The sequence below is a fragment of the Halyomorpha halys genome, unplaced genomic scaffold (assembly GCF_000696795.3).
Source record: "Halyomorpha halys isolate HHAL.00 unplaced genomic scaffold, Hhal_1.1 Scaffold754.1, whole genome shotgun sequence".
In the NCBI taxonomy this organism is placed as follows: Eukaryota; Metazoa; Arthropoda; class Insecta; order Hemiptera; family Pentatomidae; genus Halyomorpha; species Halyomorpha halys.
Window position 1 is genome coordinate 87,457 of NW_027115131.1, and position 21,939 is coordinate 109,395.

The 21,939-nt window shown below is 31.5% G+C and overlaps 1 protein-coding gene across 1 annotated transcript in view; it reads left to right on the forward strand.

Moving 5' to 3' along the window:
- Egfr (epidermal growth factor receptor) overlaps positions 1-21,939 on the forward strand; it is a 115,189-nt gene that overhangs the window by 86,610 nt on the left and 6,640 nt on the right. The window contains exons 3-15 of the mRNA XM_014428890.2: positions 12,146-12,308; positions 13,056-13,228; positions 14,887-15,212; positions 15,346-15,543; positions 15,756-16,057; positions 16,802-17,043; positions 17,143-17,275; positions 17,497-17,776; positions 18,808-18,969; positions 19,078-19,254; positions 19,356-19,480; positions 19,957-20,224; positions 20,974-21,259. Coding sequence (XP_014284376.1) covers positions 12,146-12,308; positions 13,056-13,228; positions 14,887-15,212; positions 15,346-15,543; positions 15,756-16,057; positions 16,802-17,043; positions 17,143-17,275; positions 17,497-17,776; positions 18,808-18,969; positions 19,078-19,254; positions 19,356-19,480; positions 19,957-20,224; positions 20,974-21,259 — 2,835 coding nt within the window. The remainder of the gene's footprint in view (positions 1-12,145; positions 12,309-13,055; positions 13,229-14,886; positions 15,213-15,345; positions 15,544-15,755; positions 16,058-16,801; positions 17,044-17,142; positions 17,276-17,496; positions 17,777-18,807; positions 18,970-19,077; positions 19,255-19,355; positions 19,481-19,956; positions 20,225-20,973; positions 21,260-21,939) is intronic.

Consider the following 21,939-nt stretch of genomic DNA (forward strand, 5'->3'; position numbering starts at 1 on the left):
AGGTCTTCATCAGGGATAGTGGCGTGTAAAGGGGACGGGAAGCAACTAACTCCTTTAGTTGTAGTAGTAGGTTGCCTCCTAATCAGTTAGTTGCTTCCCGTCCCCTTTACACGCCACTATCCCTGATGAAGACCTGAAACTCAGGTCGAAACGTCGGCATAAAATAAATAAATATTGTTTTGTTTATTTATGTTGTTCTTTGCTGACCGCACCCCCCGATAAACTTCTTCAAGCATTAATTTATTTTGTTAATTTTTCCTATCTATCGCGTCCTGATTACGTAAGTCATCAAAAATCGCAAAGGATTTTTTTACGAATTGCGCACAAACAATGTAGAAAATCAATTGTGAATAAAATAATTCCTTGTAAAGAATCCTTCATCCATAATTTCTAAGCCCTGTGATGATGAAGATTTCTCATATTGATGGAATTATATTTCAGAAAATTTTGATCTTTACATTCATTCGATTTCCCGCACAATTTGATAGCTTTTACCCAAACGGTTAAAAACAATTAAACAAAAATCGTTTGCGGCGATACAAAATATTATTAAAATTACCTTTTCCCCTCTATCTAGTATATACCCTTACCCCTATAAGTGCAGAGTTAAATGCGTTAGAAAACATTTGGACTAACATAGTTAATTTTACCACCAAAAGACACTACATTCGCTATAACTAAAACCTGCCTAATGTCAACACAAAATTCTCAAATCTCTCAAAAAATGGGGGAGGAGGGAAGCTCATCGAATCTTGAACTCATTGTATAGCTTGATGCAATAGAGAAAAAAACTGGTTATAAAAAGAGATCCGAGAATTTTGGCCGAAACGTTGAAGGTAGGATTACATAAAACGTGACCTCATTTCAGATCATCTGTTTCGACCATGTGATCAAGACAGTTATTAAATCCCTCGCACCTGTGAGCTAATTGTGACCGAGGACTTATTAGCATATAATGGATCGCCCGGAGTAGGTCATGTGATAGAGGGCGAAGCGTGTTTGGGAGCATAGAGGCGGCACACTCCGAGACACCTATGCTTACCTGTATTAATGGTTGGTTACAATAAGGTAACTACCTGAGGTGGAGTGGCGGGTAAAATGGCTCTTACCTGGTCTGAGGTACCTGGGTCTCTTCTGTCATTGTACTCAAGTCTCTCCTGGTTCGTTCCACTATTACTTCTCTCTTGGAGTTCAACGGAAAACCTAAAAAATTTTCTAGGGAACATATTTTTGCTTCCTTTTATTAGTTCTGTTAGAATTTTGTTGAAATGTTTTTCCATATTTCTTCAGTTTTTGTAATTAAACTTTTAATGCAATAATTATAATATACCAATTGTAGTTGGTGGTCAAAAAAGGTAAAAAATAGTGGAAAAAACTATTTATTTTTAACCAACGTCTAACAAGCATTGTGTTTATTACAAATAGAATGCCACTTAGTCCAGAATCTGAACTCTTCAGTCAATCGGACTGCAGTGTTCTTCGTGATTCAAGTCAGTCACATCACTCTGGCTTTTGAATGATGGCTGACATTCTGATTTTATGAAATGTCTATATTTGTTTATTTGTAGGTTATGATGTTCTATTTCTAATACAGAAAAATAATAAAACGTCTAACAAGTGCTACAGTAGTAAATCTCTCTTACCAAAATGTAGGTTTTGTTACTGAATAGTTTAATTAGAAGAACAACAAAATGCATCATGTTTAATCAAATGTATAGTATTACATTCACTACTAAGTACTAACTTTGAAGGTTATCATCGAATTATTCGAAAAAAAAGTAAACTGCTAACTTTGTGTTAATCTTTGCCTATAAGACCTTGTGGTCTGATTTCGATGAGTTTTTAGTTTCGTGTGGACTTTCAAAGGACAATTATACGATACGCCATGAAATGAATACGTTTCGAGTTATGAGCAAATTAAATTTTCTTTCCTACATAACGAGAAAATTTCATAACATAAATTTGAAAACATTAGAATCGTGAGCTGATCGTTAAACTAAGATAAATATAACACTAGCTGAGATTGAGTTATAAATATCGTTTAATCACCTTTAATAAACCTGTTATCCGGTTTTAAAGTTTTATTATATCTAGTCATTGGCCTATTACATAATTTCACATTTTTATGACTAGAAGTATAATTTTCCATTGTCAGGTTCATAATTACAGTTATAAATACAGATAGGACATTATACTATCATTTTTTATGTATTTTATCAAGAATGGTTCCGATAAATACAATTTATTTTCTTACTTTATACCTCTTAATTCAAATTATAAACAATAATCCTCAGTTGCCACATGTATACGCTTTGGAAGTTTATTGTCGCATATTAAAACCCATTTGTGGAAAAAATAAATAATAATTGATTAGTTTATTTTTATCAAATGCTTCTAGCAAAAGGGTTCTGTCGCCTAAAAAGGTTAAAAAATCCACTGTTGTATCGGTTATTTTGTATTTTCGAGGGTAAATAAGTTTACAAAAATACAATAAATAAATAAAATAATAAATTAATACCTGTGGTATTTTGTATTTTTTCCCTTTATTATAAGAACAACCTTGAAACTAAAAACGTTTTATATTTTTTCTTCACAAATTTCGAATTTTTTTCACTTAATTAGATGTAACATACACAAACATATAATCCAAATTAAGTAAATCGCGGTTTACAGATACTATAATAATAAAGTCAACCTTAAGATAAACAAGTTTGAATAACAATTGGATTGAGAAAGCATCGACTTAGTCGTTCAGGAATTGCGAGGTTAGAACCAGCGAGCTATCTGCCAAAGAGATAGAGGTACCGGAGACTATCTGATCCACGGAGCAGGCAGCACGACCCTTCCCCTCCACCATCAATATATACATATATTTATCTAGCCTGGATAACGAGTTCCAACTGCATCTCCTGACCCACGAAGAAAAATATCAAACTGAATGATGCCAATTGATTCCATCAAACAATATTTCAAGTTTCATGTTAGATTAATAAGCCATGGTTTCTTGCAAATGAATGTGCTGACAGTTTTAAGTTTAGAGATCCCGAGGCCAATAACTGATATTATTATGTGTGAATAGTAAAATGAAGTGAATTTCATAACTTTTCTATTGTACCCTTAAAAAAAAACAAAGAAGTAACTTATGAGTTTTTTTTTTTTTTTTTTACTTGAAACTGCAGTCTTGTTTTGTTCTTACAATTTTCAGGGAAAACAAAACATTTTTTAAACAGTTTTTGTTGTTGAATTTTATTTTAAGAAAAAAAAACAGATTTATTTATTTATTTTTTAATCTGAACAAATATTGGAATATATATTTATTGAGAATTTGAAACTTTATTAGGGCTATACAAAAAGTAATAATGATTTTTTTATATATAGGTATAACTTTCCAAAAGTTTAAAACCAACATGGTATTAAGAAAGATAAATTTACTGAAATAAAATGTCTTGAAAAATATAAGCATTTAATATAAATTCATTTCAGATTTCTATATGATATCTGAAAGGAAAGCAACCTCCTTTTCCTATTGTTAATATCTCCAGGAATGTGGGACCCTTATGTTACTTTACTAATTTTCCAACATATCCATAATCTTGGAGTTTTGCAGACGAAGGATTTTCGAGTTTCCTCTTGATAATTCAATACTAGTACCAACATGAAAAAACTGCATTCCCCAAACCCTTTATGATGTTAATTTCTTTCAAAGAAAATTGGCTAATAAAAACATATTTTTAGATCAATATCGAATTTTTTTGTATGGCCGGAAAGTTCCTTTGAACTTTTCCTATGCACAACGTTTAGCGGTTTCTCACAGATATTTCAAGTACCACTTTAAACTTTATGCGTTTTTCTCCTTTCCCTCAACGGAATGAGTGTTGGAAAGAGGATAAGACCCGGAGAGACGCGGGAGGTCAGGAACCGAGGCCGCGCGTGGAATCTCCCCATTAACTCTGCTGAACAAAATTACTACTTAAATCGGGCGTCATGCACGAAAACACTCAAGGCGATGGGCTGCGCAATTTAGTGGAATCGGTTATCGGTAACGTGTCGATAGTTAACTCCTCCGATCCACCTAACTACAGGGAGGGTAGAGGCTCATAACTCTTTGTGTTTTGGCGGGTAAGACCGCCGCTTCTACCACCCCAAAATTGAGTTTGAGAGTTGAAAATGTGTATATAAATCAAACTGGTGTTAAAAGAAATGACTTTTGGTGGGTCTCGAAACTCCCTCGTCTTTATTATTGTGTTTTCAAGGACTAATGTAAAAGTTAAATCACTTTTCATCATGAAAAAAAGATCTTGTTATTATTATAATGCTGATGTGAATTATGAATATAATCTTTCTTAGTTTTGTTAATATTCCTTTAGAATGTAATAATTGTCTTGCAGTAATCTAGCATCTCCTTTTTAGATTGTTTATCTGAGATGTAATGATTATGTTCCATATTTATGAAATTTTATACTTTCTTTCCTCAAATTACAAAAATTGGCAAAACATGGATTGTTTTTATTTTAACGGTATTTGTGAAACTTAGTAATAATGCAGTAGTATTCTAAAAGTACCCTTTTATCAGCTTTGCCCAACGAAGTCCTTGTAGTGATTCTCTCACCCAAAGACTGTCCAATCAGGAATACCCTCTGAATGGTACTCACTATTAACAAAAATAAGGTAAGAAGTACTGAGTACTCTACTCAAACACTTCAAAACACTGTTCGGTAACTGAGTACTTAAGCTCTCGTCTCGAGGATATTTTCCCCATTTCTCAAAATTATTTTACACTGAGTATTTTAAAAAATACTCATTTTACTTAAATAGAAGTTATTACCTATATTGGGTATGAAATACTGATTTCATAGATTAAATAACCAGAATTAGGAATATAATATTTAGTGTATTGATAGCATTGTCCCACTAGATTCGGTCTGTCAGTTCGTGCATATATAATTGCAGTAAACCTACTGTCGCTTTAACTGTCACGTAAATACGCCTTGGTAGTGAACTATCAAAAATTTTCAGTTATTGCAATAACTGTTGAAGCCGCTCTCTTGGCAGTACTGTCGCACTAGGTCGTTATTGACAGTCGACAGTATTTGTAATAGTAGTGACGCTGCAGTCGTGTTAAATGAAAGATGTATTAGGCTTGACAATGATCTGTCGCACCATATCTACCATATCCACTGTTATGACGATCGGTGAGAAAGCATTAGTTACATTATTTCTAAATTTGATATTAATTCTATTCAAAATTTTTAACCTCATCGACATCAATGGTCTTGTGTCGTTACTCGTAGAATTTATGAAGTTAAAATAAATCAATTCCAGAACGAGTGTTTAATTGTGAACACTAGAGCTATTTTTATTATTATAGACCAGTAGTGGTGCCAGAATGGACAGAATATCGAAAAAATGGTATTTGAAAAAACGTTCCTCTTAATACTGAAAGAGTAGTTGATAAAGGAAAAGTACTCCAATGATTTTTGATGAGTACTTTGTATAATCAGATGTAAACTAAGAGTACTTTTTAGTACTTGACTAACACTAATTGAGTACTGCTCTTGTGCTGATGTTACCTAAATTCTGTCAACTCAAAGGCTTAGACGTAACTGGACGGCTTGGTCTGAGAGAACCCTCAAGGGCCTTTTTCTATTTCCTCAAAGCTGTTCTCCCTAGAATATATATTAGTTAATGCTATAATTCACTCCTTGATACTCCGAATATAATCAACGCGATATAAAAGCCATTAACGACAAATAGCTTCTCACGCGGATATTAAAGAGCCTAGAGTCGAAGGGTCACGGCACATAAATCCATGAGGTCGTGTCTTTATTAATATATTGACTGTGTGAGTTTGTGGAATGAAGAGGGGGGGGGGCGAAGAATTTATCTCCGAGTGCCTTCTAACGCTAATCTCTGCAACGTCAGCCTCGGTAATGGCTTGTGGTGCGTCAGTCACGGTTTTATGTCCCTTTCGACTCCTCGCCTCACAAAGATACTGATTTATTGTCATTCTTTGGCTGTCGTAGGGTAAGGTCGCGGGAAGAAGTAATTTTTTTTTTTCGAGTATGATATCCAAACCTAAGGGTTATTTGTACGGAGTAAGCAATCTTGTAGATGTGAAGGAATGTCCACACTTTTGGAATCTTTGCTGACCAGCAACTGTTAGCAGATTTTAAACGAGATAATCTCTTATGACATTTCAACAAGTAGAATGTCTATTTTATAAGTTTTTCTTTTAAATTCTTTCTATCTTATTTCAAGATAATACCTTGCATGATGGGAAAGAATTTGTATAAAATTGTACTAAAACACAAATTCTTATTACGATATTAATTATATTATTTTTATTATCTATATATTATTAATCAATTAAAGCAACCCCCTCCCCACAAAAATAAATAAAAAAATAATGATAAACGAGATAAAACATTTAATCTCCTGGCAAAAAGGGTATATATATACGTAACCTGCTTCGCTATAATAATAGCACATAAAACAAAACAAAAGTTTGGATTTGACTTATTCTAAAAATAGTACCGTAGATTTGGGTTACTTTCTCTATTGTCATCCCTCTTCATATTGTCCCAAAGCTAATAGATAGTGTTGTCAAAAAGTAACCCTATTCCACTCTATAATCTACAGAATACGTCATATACAAAATAAATAAAAAACTGCCTGAAAATAAATGAACGAAAGCACTTTAATCCCATTAGGTAAAACATGCAAAAAACTGTATACCTGTTAAAAATGAGTTCTAAAAGTAAAAAAAAGTAAAATGAGGATTAAAAGTTGATGATCATGCTCAAGGGAGATGGAGAGGGAGGGGGGGATAGGCGATTTCCAAAATTAATCAACTCTTAATGGTTAGAAATTGGAAATTTATTTATATAATTTAAAGATTAGAAATTAAATATCTGATTTACCATCAACATTATTTGAAAAATGGAATTTCAAAATTCGGTATCTTTGAATTTCGTTTTTCGTTCGTATTCAGGTTTTATACAAACCTGTTTTTCTTTAATAGTGGTACATCTGACAAAAGAATTCTTTATTTTATTTTAGGGTTACTTAGTAACATTCGTTTAACCTTTAGGACAGTCTATGGGACGACCCCAGTAGGGAAAGTCTTCGGTACAACCTTTTGGATACGTTCAGATAAAAACAAAATTAAAATAAATTAATGGCAGATGTGCCACTATTAGTGCAAAGCAGCGATATGTATGAAATATTAATTTTTGTTACATAATTAATAGAGCGTTATATAAAATTAAGTAAGCACACCATATAGTGAACTGTTAAAAGGAATTACATTCATAAATTCCTAATGGAAAGTACCAGCAAATTAACTACAATGAAAAATGGACGGAAAATACTGCTGTGGAAATAGTCCAGAAAGGAATAGAAAATATTAACGTGTGAATAACGAATTAACGTGCCAGACAAAGTAATTAATTTGACAAATAATTCTGAGAGGATCTTAAAAGTATTGTTGCCTGTTATCTGCGCATAACAGGCTTACATTCTTACTAATATAAGATTATCTACTTATTTTTCTATGTATATGCACTTTAAGTACTAACTTTTCTATATTATTACGCGGTGACTTCTATATTAGAAGCATCTGGGGTATTGCATTGTGAGGATGTATGTATCGCGTCCTCAGTATTTTCTCTAATGGTCGATTATTGAATCGATTTTTGGAACAGCTATCGGAGAGCTAAAGATGAGAAGAAAGGACCGTCCAGAGAAGGCCTATATAATTGGATCTGGTGAGGGGATGGAGGGAGGGGAAGAAAACCGGTTCCTCCAGACACCTAACCCCCTCCATCTTGCTACAAATATCGAAAGTGTAACACTTTTTACTTTCCTTATTTAACATTTCGTTTTATTTATTGCCACCTTTATAATTTGTGTAATTTGCATATCACTGCAGTACGCCTTCCCATTTGTAGATACAATCGAAATCATATGTTAAAACGCAAAACTGAAACAAGTAATTCTCCATTGTTAAAATATGTTTCAAAGAAGGTTCTTATGTATCCGACCATCATAACCTGACACCATAACGTTATAACCTGTGCATTCTTAGAATACATAAAAATTAATGAAGCGCCATCAAAAAATTATATTTTATTGTTAAAATTCCTTTATTTACAAAACAAAAAACCTAAAAATGTAACAACAATTAACATTATATTGGTTGGGGGAATTCCATAATGCCATTAAATTACGTAAAGGAACTGTATACAGGCATTTAACTTAACAAACTCTCTCAGATCTTTTTCAATTTGTAAATTGTGGTCTTTCCATCATTTTAGTACTTGAAATTGATTCTTACCTTAAAAAGTTTAATTGCTTAATGTCAAGGAAAAGTGAAGCCAAAAAGGTGGGCCCTTTTAGAGCTCCAGGGGCGTGCCAGAGTAGAAGGAGCCAATCACAGGCTGCATTCTGTTTCCGTTTTTATTGCAATGGGAGACTATTATAACATCAAAGTAAACCCGAGTTCTGAAGGCTTGATTATTAACTTTCCTCTATTTGGCTTTCCTTTCCTAGTGAAGGAGAGTAGGGTATGGCATTCCCTTGCTGTCACTAGGTTTAGAGGTTAGATTTCATTGTAGATGCATAAACAGAACACTGCCATACTGTCTCACTGTAACAGAACTATCATGACAGAAAACTGTCATCATAAAAACGAGGCTTTTGTTTCCACTTTGTGACTTGTTGTCTACCATATTATTATGGGTGAGCTGTAGTAGACTCAATGTTTTAGAAATGAATTTGAAAAAAAATCTTAAGTTAATGTAAATTTTTGTCAAATTATGTTCAACTCATTTTTTGAATGATTTGGATTTAGCAAAACTTTTTACTTAAATTACAAAACAAGCTCCAGCGGCAGAAACTTCTAAACTCACTTATACAAAATGTTACAAGTTGGTATAGGTGCAATCTCCACTAAAAAGTAACCCCATGGTGAGTTAGTTGATCTCTTTTGAACAAACGTTGATAATAATTCACTCAACAATGATAATATAATTACATTTAGTGCAAGCACTGAAGGAGTAAAAATAATAGTATAAGTAGACAATTTGAATTTCCTGCCTCTGGAGCTTATTTTTTACACTAAAACCCTTTAAGGTATATTTTCCCTTACTCAATAAATTTATAAAATGCTAAATATATATCATACAACATATGTACTAAACCTGTTGTACAAACCATTCCTCACTCCCTGGTGTTCAGTAATAGGAGATATTCAGTAATCTCCTAAAACAAATCTATCATAGTCCCAAGATCAAAATAGTAACCAAACAGACTGTTCGTAATTTTTAGTCAACCTTTTATTCTAATTCTAAATACCAAGTTTATAATAAAAAAAAAAAGTAATTAAAACTGCTTTAATAAATGTCAATTCATGAAGTTTTAGTGACAAATGTTTAAAAACTGTGTTGTAAAAACCTGAAAAAATGCAAGAGGTTCATTTAAATATTTTTAATACCTCTAGGATTATTTATGTTATGAGAAACATATTGTTTTTTTGGTGGTAAAAGAATCTAAGCTAACTTAAATTCTTTTGATTATTGTCGTTAATATTATATTTAATAGCAGAACTTGGCTTGCAATTGAAGAAATGGATGAATTTCAATAATATACAATTCAGAAAGTTTTAGATACTACAATACCAAAGATATCGAATTATTTTTATATGTTGTTACTTTCACTTTTATATTTAGAATTAAATTTAAAAATGTTGATTCTTGTTTTATTTATTTGTGTTATATCCGAAACCTTATTTTTAAACTAATTTATATTGTCTAGCTGAAACAAAACCATAATCAAAATTCATTAGTTATTTTTCAATAAAACCAGTTATGAGCCCACTTTCATGAATTTTATTTAAATAGCAAATAATCATACATAAAAAGAAGTGAATATCAAATATTGATAAAATTTTTTAATAAACAAGTTGACATTTTTTTATGATGGACCGGTTGTGAAAAGACACTTTCTAATTGGTCAGTTTTCTTTATTCATTTTTTTCAATCGTGAATATTGTCAATAACTTTTTTTTTTTTTCAATTCGAACCAACTGGTTCCAATTACGGATTCACTTACTTCTGATATTTTTTTGTTGATGATTAGAAATCATTTTGTAATAGACTTAATTATTTTTACATAAAAACAACCTGTTAAATTTATTAAAAGGGTTACGTATGCTTTACCTTTCCTTAGGCGCTGGACAGTGGGCTGTCTATGGAATCATGTTGGGCAAAAGTCAATGTTTTTTTTTTAATTTTGTACAATTACGGATTTACGGTTCCAATTACGGATTCACTTCTGATATTTTTTTGTTGATGATTAGAAATCATTTTGTAATAGACTTAATTATTTTTACATAAAAACCACCTGTTAAATTTATTAAAAGGGTTACGTATGCTTTACCTTTCCTTAGGCACTGGACAGTGAGCTGTCTATGCAATCATGTTGGGCAAAAGTCAATTTTTTTTTTTAATTTTATACAATTACGGATTTACGGTTCCAATTACGGATTCACTTACTTCTGATATTTTTTTGTTGATGACTAGAAATTGTTTTATAATAGCCTTAATTATGTCTACATAAAAACAACTTGTTAAATTTATTGTAAGGGTTATGTATGCTTTACCTTTCCTTAGACGCTGAACTATGGGCTGTCTACGCAATCTTATTGGGCAAAAGTCAATTTTTTTTTTAAACAATTTTGTACAAAATACAGTCACTTATCATTCTTAAACAATTTTTCCATTTTTCTTGTCTTATCAGTCTCTTTTAGCCATAAGACATCCGTACCCTCCTAAACATCTTGCTCTTATATCTTCTTGGGTCGTCCTCTTTTTTCCTCTCTGTTGGGCTCTAATAGATTTTTTTTAACCATTTTTCCTCTAGCATTCCTTGTAAGTGGTCATTCCATTTCAGTCTTCTTGTTTCAATTATGCAGAGGAACATAAAGGCTTATTATTAAGATGGTTAAGTCTAGAAATGGCAAGACATTGCCTCTAGTTGTCTATTTCTATTGCGAAAAACTTTTTTCTTTCTTTTTGTGCCGTCGCACACATTTTAGGTGCATATAGGTTGACACTTTCCAGAAAAAAATGAGATAATCTTTTTGTTTTAAGAGTAACCTGTTTAGTCCAAAATATATAATTCAAGGTTCTAATTTCCTTCCTTTGTCTTTAACTTTTTTTAGAGATATAAATATCAACTGCTGCGGATGGGAATCAAACCTGTAACGTTCTGAAAAAGTCTCTCTAGGACCCTCATCCCAACGTACTTGGCTACCACTTTCTCAAACGCATATGTTCCATAATTTTTTTTTTACTCACTAGGTTGTAATAGATTCTGTGAGTTCTGGTATCGTTGTAATATTGGTTTATAATTTGTAATTTATAGTTCTATTTTTATTTTCTATTTCTATTATTATATGGAACCAATTAAAACTTTTGCTTACCACTACAATAGTTGCTAATCGTCTGAGAGTTCAACTAGTGTCTATTCAATGGTGCTAAACTTCAAACTTCAACTTTTTCAAATAATCTGTCTTCACAGGTCACTTGTAAAAAAATAAAAAAAATAAGTGCACTTAGTGCAGATGTTAAAAATGTGGGCACATCTATGCTTAGATGCATAAGCTTGTTTATTAGTGCAAACAGGTGTGGGAGAGAAAAGGGCTGTAAATTAATTTATTAAATTCCTTCGTTCCAACAAGTATTATGTGTAATTAAATTATTATACTAACTTTTATTGTATCAAATATGATAGTTAAATTATGACACAAATGTACAATCCTTTTAAAATTTTCACTCATTGTTTTCTTTTTCAATGAAATAAAAATTATATTTCTTTATTTTAATAATTGTATTTGATTTGTATAATATTAAAAGTAATTTTGTTGGTATAATTAGACCAAATAGAGGAGACATCTTATGAAATGGGGCACTTATACACCACAATTACAACTACTACTGCAATTTTAATTAACTGTCCCAGAGTTTTATCTCTAAACTGATGGAAAATTAGGGTAACTTAAATTTTGGTTTGAAAAAGATCTTTTTATTTATATTTTATGTTCATCTAAATATTAAACTTATACCACCTTTTAATCTGTTAACAGTATGCATCGGGACGAACGGGAGAATGTCCTCTCCTTCGAACAAGGAGCACCATTATCGCAACCTGAGGGACCGATACACAAATTGTACCTATGTGGATGGCAATCTAGAACTGACATGGGTTCAGGACGAACACTTAGATCTCAGTTTTCTCCAGTATATAAGGTAAATATAATTTTCCAATATCTTTTTTTAATTTTTAGAGTTTTGTTTAATTTATAAAGTTTTATTAAAAAGAAAATTATAAATATCCATAAAGTTCAGTCCATTAGTTTTATATTCAATTAAATTATTAAATCACTGGACTTACTATGGATTTAAAAATCAGACTTGAAAAAATAGCTTGTGTACTGTAAAGGTTAAAAATTGTAAAATAATATATTTTTCTTTTATAACTTGGTTATGAATCAACCAAAAAATGTACTATTCATGTGCCCACAAGAACAGCACAAGTTATTTATAATCAGTCAAAATTTATTTATCAACTTATTTTTATACATTAGTTTTATTCAAGGAAAAATTCTCCCTTTTTTCACTTTTTAAAATGTTTATTATAATGGTTTTTTTGAGCTATACCAGCACATCTTCAATGTTTTCATCATCTTACATTATTTATTTATATCCATAAATTAATTTGTTATTTTGTTTAGCTAAAATTATTCCTTATGTAATATCTACATATCATCTATCTAACGTTTGATTTTTATTATAATCATTTTGAAATGTTCTGTACCTATAAGTTAAGTAATTAAGTATGTATTCTTAGTTTATTTTATATTTAAATTTTATTTTATGACCTAACATTTTTCACTTTTATATTGCTATTTTTAATGTAAGAATTCTAAATTTAGGTCACAAGTTATAAATAAATTTTAGTTGAAGTTTGATTAATATATTATTCCGGTTTTCCAGGGAGGTGACAGGCCATGTCCTGATTTCGCATGTAGATGTGAAGAGAATCGTCTTGCCCCGATTGCAGATTATAAGAGGACGTACACTCTTCAAGTTGAATGTTTACGACCAAGAATTTGCACTCCTTGTCACCCTGTCCAAAATGCACACCCTCGAAATGCCCGCTCTCCGAGGTAAATTTCTTTAATTTTTTTCATTTTTATATTTAGCTAATCAACTATTCACTGTTTTTCCTTTAATATTCAAGTAACATTAACTACAATTAACTATCCAAATTTCCAATCCTCTTTATGTAAGATTTTTACCCAAATTTTTACTTTTTTGACCATGCCTGAGAACATTTCTGAAGAACACATACAAATTAATATCTAATTTTAATTTAATGATTTAAATGTAATTAATAATTTTCATGATTTTTTTTAATTTTTCAAGTAGAGAATATCTTTTGAATTCTGTTGACAACGAGCTGTCAAATACTCAACAATTGTTGATAATGAGCAAACGCACATTATTTATGCATTTCGATAACTATCAGTTATAGGGGATTTTGTACCAGGGGACTGAGGTTTCAAACAGAATATTGATTTCAAAATTTTTAGATAACTGGAAAAAATTCAGTGTTTTTACAACTTAATTTACTCTATAGCTAATTAATCAAAGAAAGAAATTTTTAAATATACTTATTGTAATGAAGAAAATAACACTAGGGGAATAGATACAAAACAAAAACACTATGCTGTTCTTAAAGGCTCCTCTTCATACCATGGGTTGTTAGGCGAATTGGAGGAATACTACAAATGGGAAATTAAGAAGCTAGGATCAGTGTTGCCATGATTTGCAATAATTTCCTTCCCGCACTTCTTAAATTAGTGAAATATTCAAAACCATTTTTCCTGATGAAAGGGCTAAAATCTTTAGGACACATATTATTATGAGCATAACTTTAATCGAAATGAATAAAACCACAGATCTTTCTGGTAAACATGACCTGACCAAAAAAATAACCTTATAATTAAATCTCATAGGCTGCTTTCGTTAATTTAATTATATGACCTGTTAGAGTTGCATAATATAACATTTTTGACCATTCAAAATAAATATTACATGTGGAAATGTTCAGTCTTGTTCAATAAGTAATTTTACACCTACACCCAATGTATTAGAAACTAAAGTTTTTTGTTTTCATTTTACAACTATCTTTCAATTAAAATGGAACAAAATTATGCTGTTCTGAGAGAATCACCCAAATATGGCTATCTTTTGATACTAATTAACAAACTAATTAATTTTTAACTATTTAATTTTTTTTTATTATTCATTTCTTAAAAAAATTTTTAAATAATTGAAATACTAAAGAATTGTTTAATTTATTATAAATTGTTATATTCATTCCCTGATATAAATATAACAAACTAATTCTGAATCATTGGTAAATATTTACCTGAGGTAATCTCACCTGATAGCAAGCTCTTGATGTGTACTTATTAGTTTCTCATCTCTTTGAGATAACGCTGATAACAAACTCAACAAAGAAAAATTCTTCTATGTTTATTATTATGTTTATAAAATCATCATCTTGTTTGGAAAATAAATTCTTGGATTGCTTATATTTAAAAAATACTTTAAATTTAATTCAGTGTAGCAATTGGAAGGTTAATCCAGAATCGAATCAATGAATTGTTAAAACCATCCTAAGTTATTATACAAATTAGTAAACTCTTTGATTTGATTCCCGATTCACCTGCTGCCTATCTCTACGTCCTACTGATTTTTCAAATAATTATAATGTGATTAAATGTATAGGTATTGAAATATGTTTTAATGCTTTCAGATATCCTAGCCGGTAGCGTTGGTATGTTTAACAATTACAACTTATGCCATGTGAAGTCGATAAACTGGGATGAAATTATCACTGGCCCAAATTCAAGCTACGTATACGTTTACAACTTCACCCAGCCTGAGCGGGAGTGCCCTCCTTGTGACAAGTCCTGTAAAGCAGGATGCTGGGGAGAAGGTCCGCAAAACTGTCAAAACTTCTCAAAAATCAATTGTTCTCCTCAATGCTATCAGGGTCGATGCTTTGGACCAGAACCGAGGGATTGTTGTCATCTGTTCTGTGCAGGTGGTTGCACAGGCCCAAAGCAGAGTGATTGTTTGGTGAGTTTCATTTATCAAGAAGCATATATTGAAATTAGTGTTTTTAAAATTATTTGACTTAACATTAGTAAAAATAAACTAAAAAATAAGCTTTATGTAATCATCCCTATTATAAATCTGTTATTTTTCTCAGGCTTGCCGTAACTTCTACGATGAAGGTGTCTGCACGCAAGAATGTCCTCCTATGCAAAGGTATAACTCGATATCATATTCCTGGGAAGTGAATCCGAATGGAAAATACGCTTATGGTGCAACATGTGTAAAGAACTGTCCAGAACACCTCCTGAAAGACAACGGTGCCTGTGTACGGAGCTGTCCACCCAAGAAAAAGGTAATCGAGTTTGATGAATAATCAAAGATATATTTTGACTTTAATGTTATTTTATTATATTCTTACGATATTTGTTTCTGTACAAGCTTCGTGGAATTAGTAAGTATCACGAAGACCAATTCATTTTTAATTTAATAAAAATTTTATTATAAAATAGCTCTAAAATATAATGTTTGTGTAGATTATAGTTTAAGATTTAATATTCTTTGCAGGCTGTGAATGGCGAATGTGTTCCTTGTGACGGACCGTGCCCAAAAACTTGCCCTGGGACTACTTCAATCCATTCTGGCAACATCGCTTCTTTTAAAGATTGTACCATCATTGAAGGATCCTTGACAATTCTAGATCATACTTTTAGTGGCTTCCAGCAGGTTTTCCCTAACTACTCTTATGGCGAATGGTTCCCAGCTATGCATCCAGATCGACTGGAGATCTTCAGCACACTCAAAGAAGTTACTGAATATGTCAATATTCAAGGCTCACATCCAAATTTCACAAACTTGTCTTATTTCAGGTAACTACATATTTTTTTTTTTTTAAATTAACTAACCCATGAATTTTATGTTTATCTGTGATTTTTAAAATTATAATAATACAAAAATGCAATATCCTGCATTCAATTAACTGTGTTTCAAAGATTGTTGTTAAAAATAAAAAACAAAATTGTGCTCACTTTTTTATCTCTTCACTATAAAATGTTTAACATAAGCATTATTTAATTATTTTTATTCACTAAAAAAATAATCTTTTAATGATAGCACAATAAGTACAAGAAATATTTTATCACAATCAGTTTGACAGTTATTATTATCATTTACAATTAATAATATTTTACTGAAATAACAAAATAATTTTCGCAACTATGGATTTTTCATTTGTTTGATTTTTATTTTTAAAAAAAATTAATTTGTAATAAAGTTGAACTGTATTGCAAAACAAAATATTTTGAAATTAACCATTAAATTTATATTAAAAAAATTTAAGACTTAATTTATAAACGATGCCTGAGTAAATCTTACTCTAACTTTAATTTTGACTTAACTAGGATAAATTTTGATGTAATTTCACTTAACCTATTCAGAAATAAAACCTACACTTAGATAAAAGAAATTTACTAGTTAATTGTAAGTGTTGAGCTCTTAAGTGTATTTTGAGGTTATTTCTCAGAATTTAAAATATATTTAGATTAACTATTTTCTTTTTTAAGACTAATTTATTCAGTTTCAATAGAAATAATAATATCCATTTTGTTATCCAGAAACTTAGAAGTGATTGGTGGAAGGAAAGTGACGGAATATTTCTCATCTCTATACATCGTGAAGACATCACTCAAATCACTTGGTCTCCGCTCTCTGAAGAAAATACACTCCGGCAGTATAGCGATCCTAGAGAACAAAGATCTCTGTTTTGCTGAAGGAATTGATTGGTCAAAGGTGAAGAAGTCCTGGACTGCTGAACACAACACTTTATTACAAAACAATAAACCAAAAGACCAGTGCAGTATGTATCTTAAAAAATTCCTTTATTTTATGATCAATTGATTACTCAATAAAGTAATGGAAATGAACAAATGATTGTTATTTGCCATTTTTTTTTCAGTCCAAGAAGGAATGGTGTGCGATCCCCAGTGTACTTCCGAAGGATGCTGGGGCCCAGGGCCTGACCAGTGTCTCTCTTGCAACAATTACAGATTGGGCAACACTTGTCTTCAAGATTGTGATGCCGTTGCAGGGTAAGGATAGTAGTAATTTGATTGAAATTAAACAAATTTAGGAAATTTATTTACAACATATCCTCCATATATTCAAGGCATATTTATGGAAATTGGACTGTAAAGACAAAAATAATTTGTTTTCACTCTTTAATTCTAAGGATCAAAGTATAGCGCTAAAAAGAAACATGTATAACAATAGGACTTCTGAGAATACTTTTCTGACTTAATTTTTCTTTCAGAATGTACAAATCGAACCAGAAGATTTGTATGCCGTGTCATGAAGAATGCGAGTCAACTTGCCTAGGTCCTGGGCCAGGAAATTGCACACGATGCAAACATGTGCGGGACGGACCATTTTGCGTGTCGGAATGTCCAGCATCTAAGTACAATGCAGATGGAGAATGTAAACCTTGTCATGCTAATTGCGTCTACGGTTGTAGTGGTCCACAGAACACTATTGGAGCGACCGGATGCCATTCCTGTGAAAAGGCTATTATTAATGGAGAAGTTACTATTGTTGTGAGTTTCATTTAATTTCTTAAATTTTTATTTATTTTGGGTATATTTTTCTTTGAAAAGAATTGACTATTGAAGGTCATCAGAGAAGGATGAAGATGCTCTCTGTATATCTTTCATAACTCCTAGAACACTTTCAGGAATGCTTGATAAATACACTGGATATCATTTATAGTGATGTCATGTATAACAACATATTGGTTATAGTGATAAATATTTTTGTTCCCATGATTCTCGAAGCCTTAGCAATATATTTTTTAATGGATATAGCTACTATAGTTACAGCAACTTATCGGTCATTACAATCCATTTTAATAACAATAAAATCAATTTTAGCAACAACATGCCACAAATTCATTAGAAAGCATTGCAAATAAGAACCCTAATTTTTCTATAAATATTTATTTTACTTAAAACTCATGCCTTGAAGAGCCTTCCCTATTTATTTATACATTTCCATCCAGTGAAATGTTAATTGTTTAATTTTATTTTTCCTTTCTAAAGAGGTGCAATATTTTATAAATAGTGCAATAAATGGTGAGACGAATATCAGCTTAGGTAAAAAATAGAACCTAAATCACTCTAACTTATCAATCTGGAAAAATTTGGCCTTTATTCAAAATTTTTAGAAAATGGGAATTTACCCATGGCTAAACCAAAGATCTATTGCTAAAATGATTTTGAATCCAAAGAAGCCACAATATTCCTCTGTCTAGTGCTAAGCTTCTTGCTAAAGTGAATGATTTCTGGATATACATGACATATGTAGTATGATTGGTTTGACGACAACTAGCTTTACTAATCAAGCATACCTGATCCCTAGAAGGATATTATAGACATTATTCTAGTACATATATTATATTTACTTATTTTTTTCCCATTCAAGTTAGGTACATCCAACTGCTCTTTTTAATCAAAAACTTGGTGACAGAGCTCAGCTTTTCACACTTTTTTTTCTTTAAGATTGTAACTTTATTGTTCATTTTTTTAATTTTTTGTAATTGCTGATTATTTTATTATTAATTTAATTGCAGGAGAGGTGCTTGCAAAAGAACGAATCATGCCCGGATGGTTACTACCATGAGTATGTTCAACCACAAGAACAGGGTGCCTTGAAACCATTGGCAGGGAAGACAATCTGCAGGAAGTGCCATCCAAGGTGTCGCAAGTGTACAGGATATGGTTTCCATGTTCAGGTACTTATCCAAAATATATTTATCAGTAATAAATCTTTTCATTTCATTTTGAAAATTTTCTTACTTTTCTCTTGATGGACTTGTTTTTAAAATAAATTTTTTAAATAGGTCTGCCAAGAATGTACGAACTATAAGCGAGGAGAGCAGTGCGAGGATGAATGCCCACAAGACCATTACGCAGACGAGTCATCCCAGCAGTGTGTTCCATGTTCACCCGAGTGTCGTGGTTGCACAGGGCCTACTAACAGCCATTGCATAGCCTGCCGCAACTTTAAAATTTTCACTGTTAGTATCTCTTTTTTTTTTTTTTTTGCAATTTATTCATTATAATGTTGTTTTATTTATCTATTTTATAAATAGATTTTTTATATTATTTTTGGTTGCAGAGTGAACTTCTTGCTGACAATACAACATTGTTCAACTGTACTGAAACATGTCCTCCTGATAGAAATCACAGAGTGTTCCCTGAGAATGGAGAACCTTACTGTTCAGTTGAACCAGAACCAAGAATGTAAGTTAACTCATTTGAATTTCCATTTTCTTTTTTGATAACTTCATCTATTGGCTGAACTAACTTAACATAATCCCTTTACTTGTTGGAAATAATGTTAGGCCAACGAATGTCGATTATTCTCAAGAATGTATGAACAAATAACTTTTAATAACCAATTAGTTTTTCAGAATTTCCTTTGGTGATCCTACATCTTTCTAATTCAGCAGTACTGCTAATACATGCATTTATTTTTCCTTATTATTAATAACTAAACGACTGTTCTGTTGGCTTTGCGTATTTTCTTCTTTTAATGGTGTTATGTATTTTACATATTTTAATGGTCAGAGATTTAATGAATTAGTCTACTTTAATCAATGATAAAGCAATAATGATTAATTATTTTATTGTTTATCCTAGTAGTAGTTTTCACTAATAATTCAGCAAAGATCTATCTTCCATTTTAAATAAAAATTATGGTTTACTTTCTATTACAGAGCTGAGAATGAGCGAATGCCAATTGTATTCATGAGCGTGATTGCTGGAGCATTAATCCTGTCTGGCTTTCTCATCATCCTGGTTTACCAATGTAGGCTGCGCAACAAAGAGAAGAACGCCACAAAGATGTCGATGATGCTACAAGGTCTGGAACCACTCCATCCCACCAATGTCAAGCCTAACCTTGCCAAGCTTCGCATCATTAAAGAGGCCGAAATGAGGAGAGGAGGGGTGCTTGGATATGGTGCCTTCGGTACTGTGCACAAGGCAAGTATTATATTGCATTAAATGTTATTAAAATGACAAACAAATTTATTAGCTAGTTTACACTTTGTTTTTATTTAAATCTTTAAACATAATTATTTTTGTAAAAACAACTGTCACAATTTAAATTATTGTAATAAACCTGAACTGTTCACTTAAAGAAAATATTTGACTGAACTCACAATTGAAACACCTCTTCCAGTAAACAACTACCAACTTATTCTGTTATTGCAGTCTAAAATTTGTTCTCAAAGATTCATATTTTTACTAAGTTACTATGTTTTTAATTTTCTTCAGATAATAACTTTAGCAATAGAGGTATTCACGTAAAATGGGCTAAAGTCATAATTTTTTGAAAAGGTTGCTTTGAGATTTTCATCATAGGTGTTAATTGTTTCATAATAGTGTGTATTTATTTTTATTTAAAAAGTAATATTTTTGTTCTAAGTGAAATGGAATCAGTGAAATGGATCAAGCTAACAATATCATAAAACTTATTTAAATATTGTTATTAAGCTTACTTTAGTGCATAGACATTTAGCGGGTTAACACTAGTTTCTTGAATACCCCTAATATCATTTATATTTTCTTATTAATTAGTTATTAATAAATAAACATTGTATTCATGATAAAGTAATTAAGGTTCTATTTATAATTAATTTTTTCCCAGCTCTGTTTCGGAGTATATCTTTGCTACGTCTCTAGTGGAATAAGGATAATTTTTAAATAATTGAATATTATTTTCTTTATAGGGGGTTTGGGTTCCTGAAGGCGAAAGCGTTAAGATTCCTGTAGCCATTAAAGTTCTCCGTGAGCGGACTGGCGCTAACACAAGCAAAGAGTTTCTGGATGAGGCGTATATCATGGCGAGTGTGGAGCACCAGAACCTGCTTCAGTTGCTGGGTGTTTGTATGACACACGAGATGATGCTAGTGACACAGCTCATGCCTCTCGGATGCCTTCTGGACTATGTCAGGAACCACAAAGACAGGATAGGGTCAAAACCTCTCCTTAATTGGTGTCATCAGATTGCCAGAGGTAATTAATTAATTAGCATTTATTCACTACGATAAATGATGATTCAAATTTGTTTTTATAAAACATCCAAATCCAGCTCTATCTTTTAACTCAGAAGTGGTATAGTCTTGAGCATTTCGTTCATATTGGGAAATAAATCTCTACATTTCCTAGTATCTCATCTTTTTTGTTTATACTTTTGTCTACCTTCCGTTAACTCTTTCGTGTTGTTATTGTCGCTTATTTATGTTACTCCCTCTTTACCTCACCACCTGTACTCAATTCAGTTTTGCTCTGGCCTCCTTGCAACAGTAAGACTGAGTATTTCTCCCACCAGTACACTCCTAACGTGACATCTTTTTTTTCTCATTTGAGCATTTTCCTCACCTGAACACCTCCTGCATTTCTTATTTTAAATCATGAGCCGAGGCAAGAAGATCTTAGATCTTTTATGAAATTTGAATTCTTCAGCCCCTGATGGAAGAGCTACAAATTACAATTTCAAATTAGTCAAAAAGATTTTTGTCATAATCAGATTCAATCATATAAAAAAAAAAATAGTACAAATTGTCTACCATGAGATAAATGGTCACGGGACATCTCTTAGGCAACAAAAAAGTAGGACACTCAGGTATTAAGGACTGTAAATTAAAGAGAATTAAATATTATTTAATAAATAATTTGCAAGGATAATAATGTAA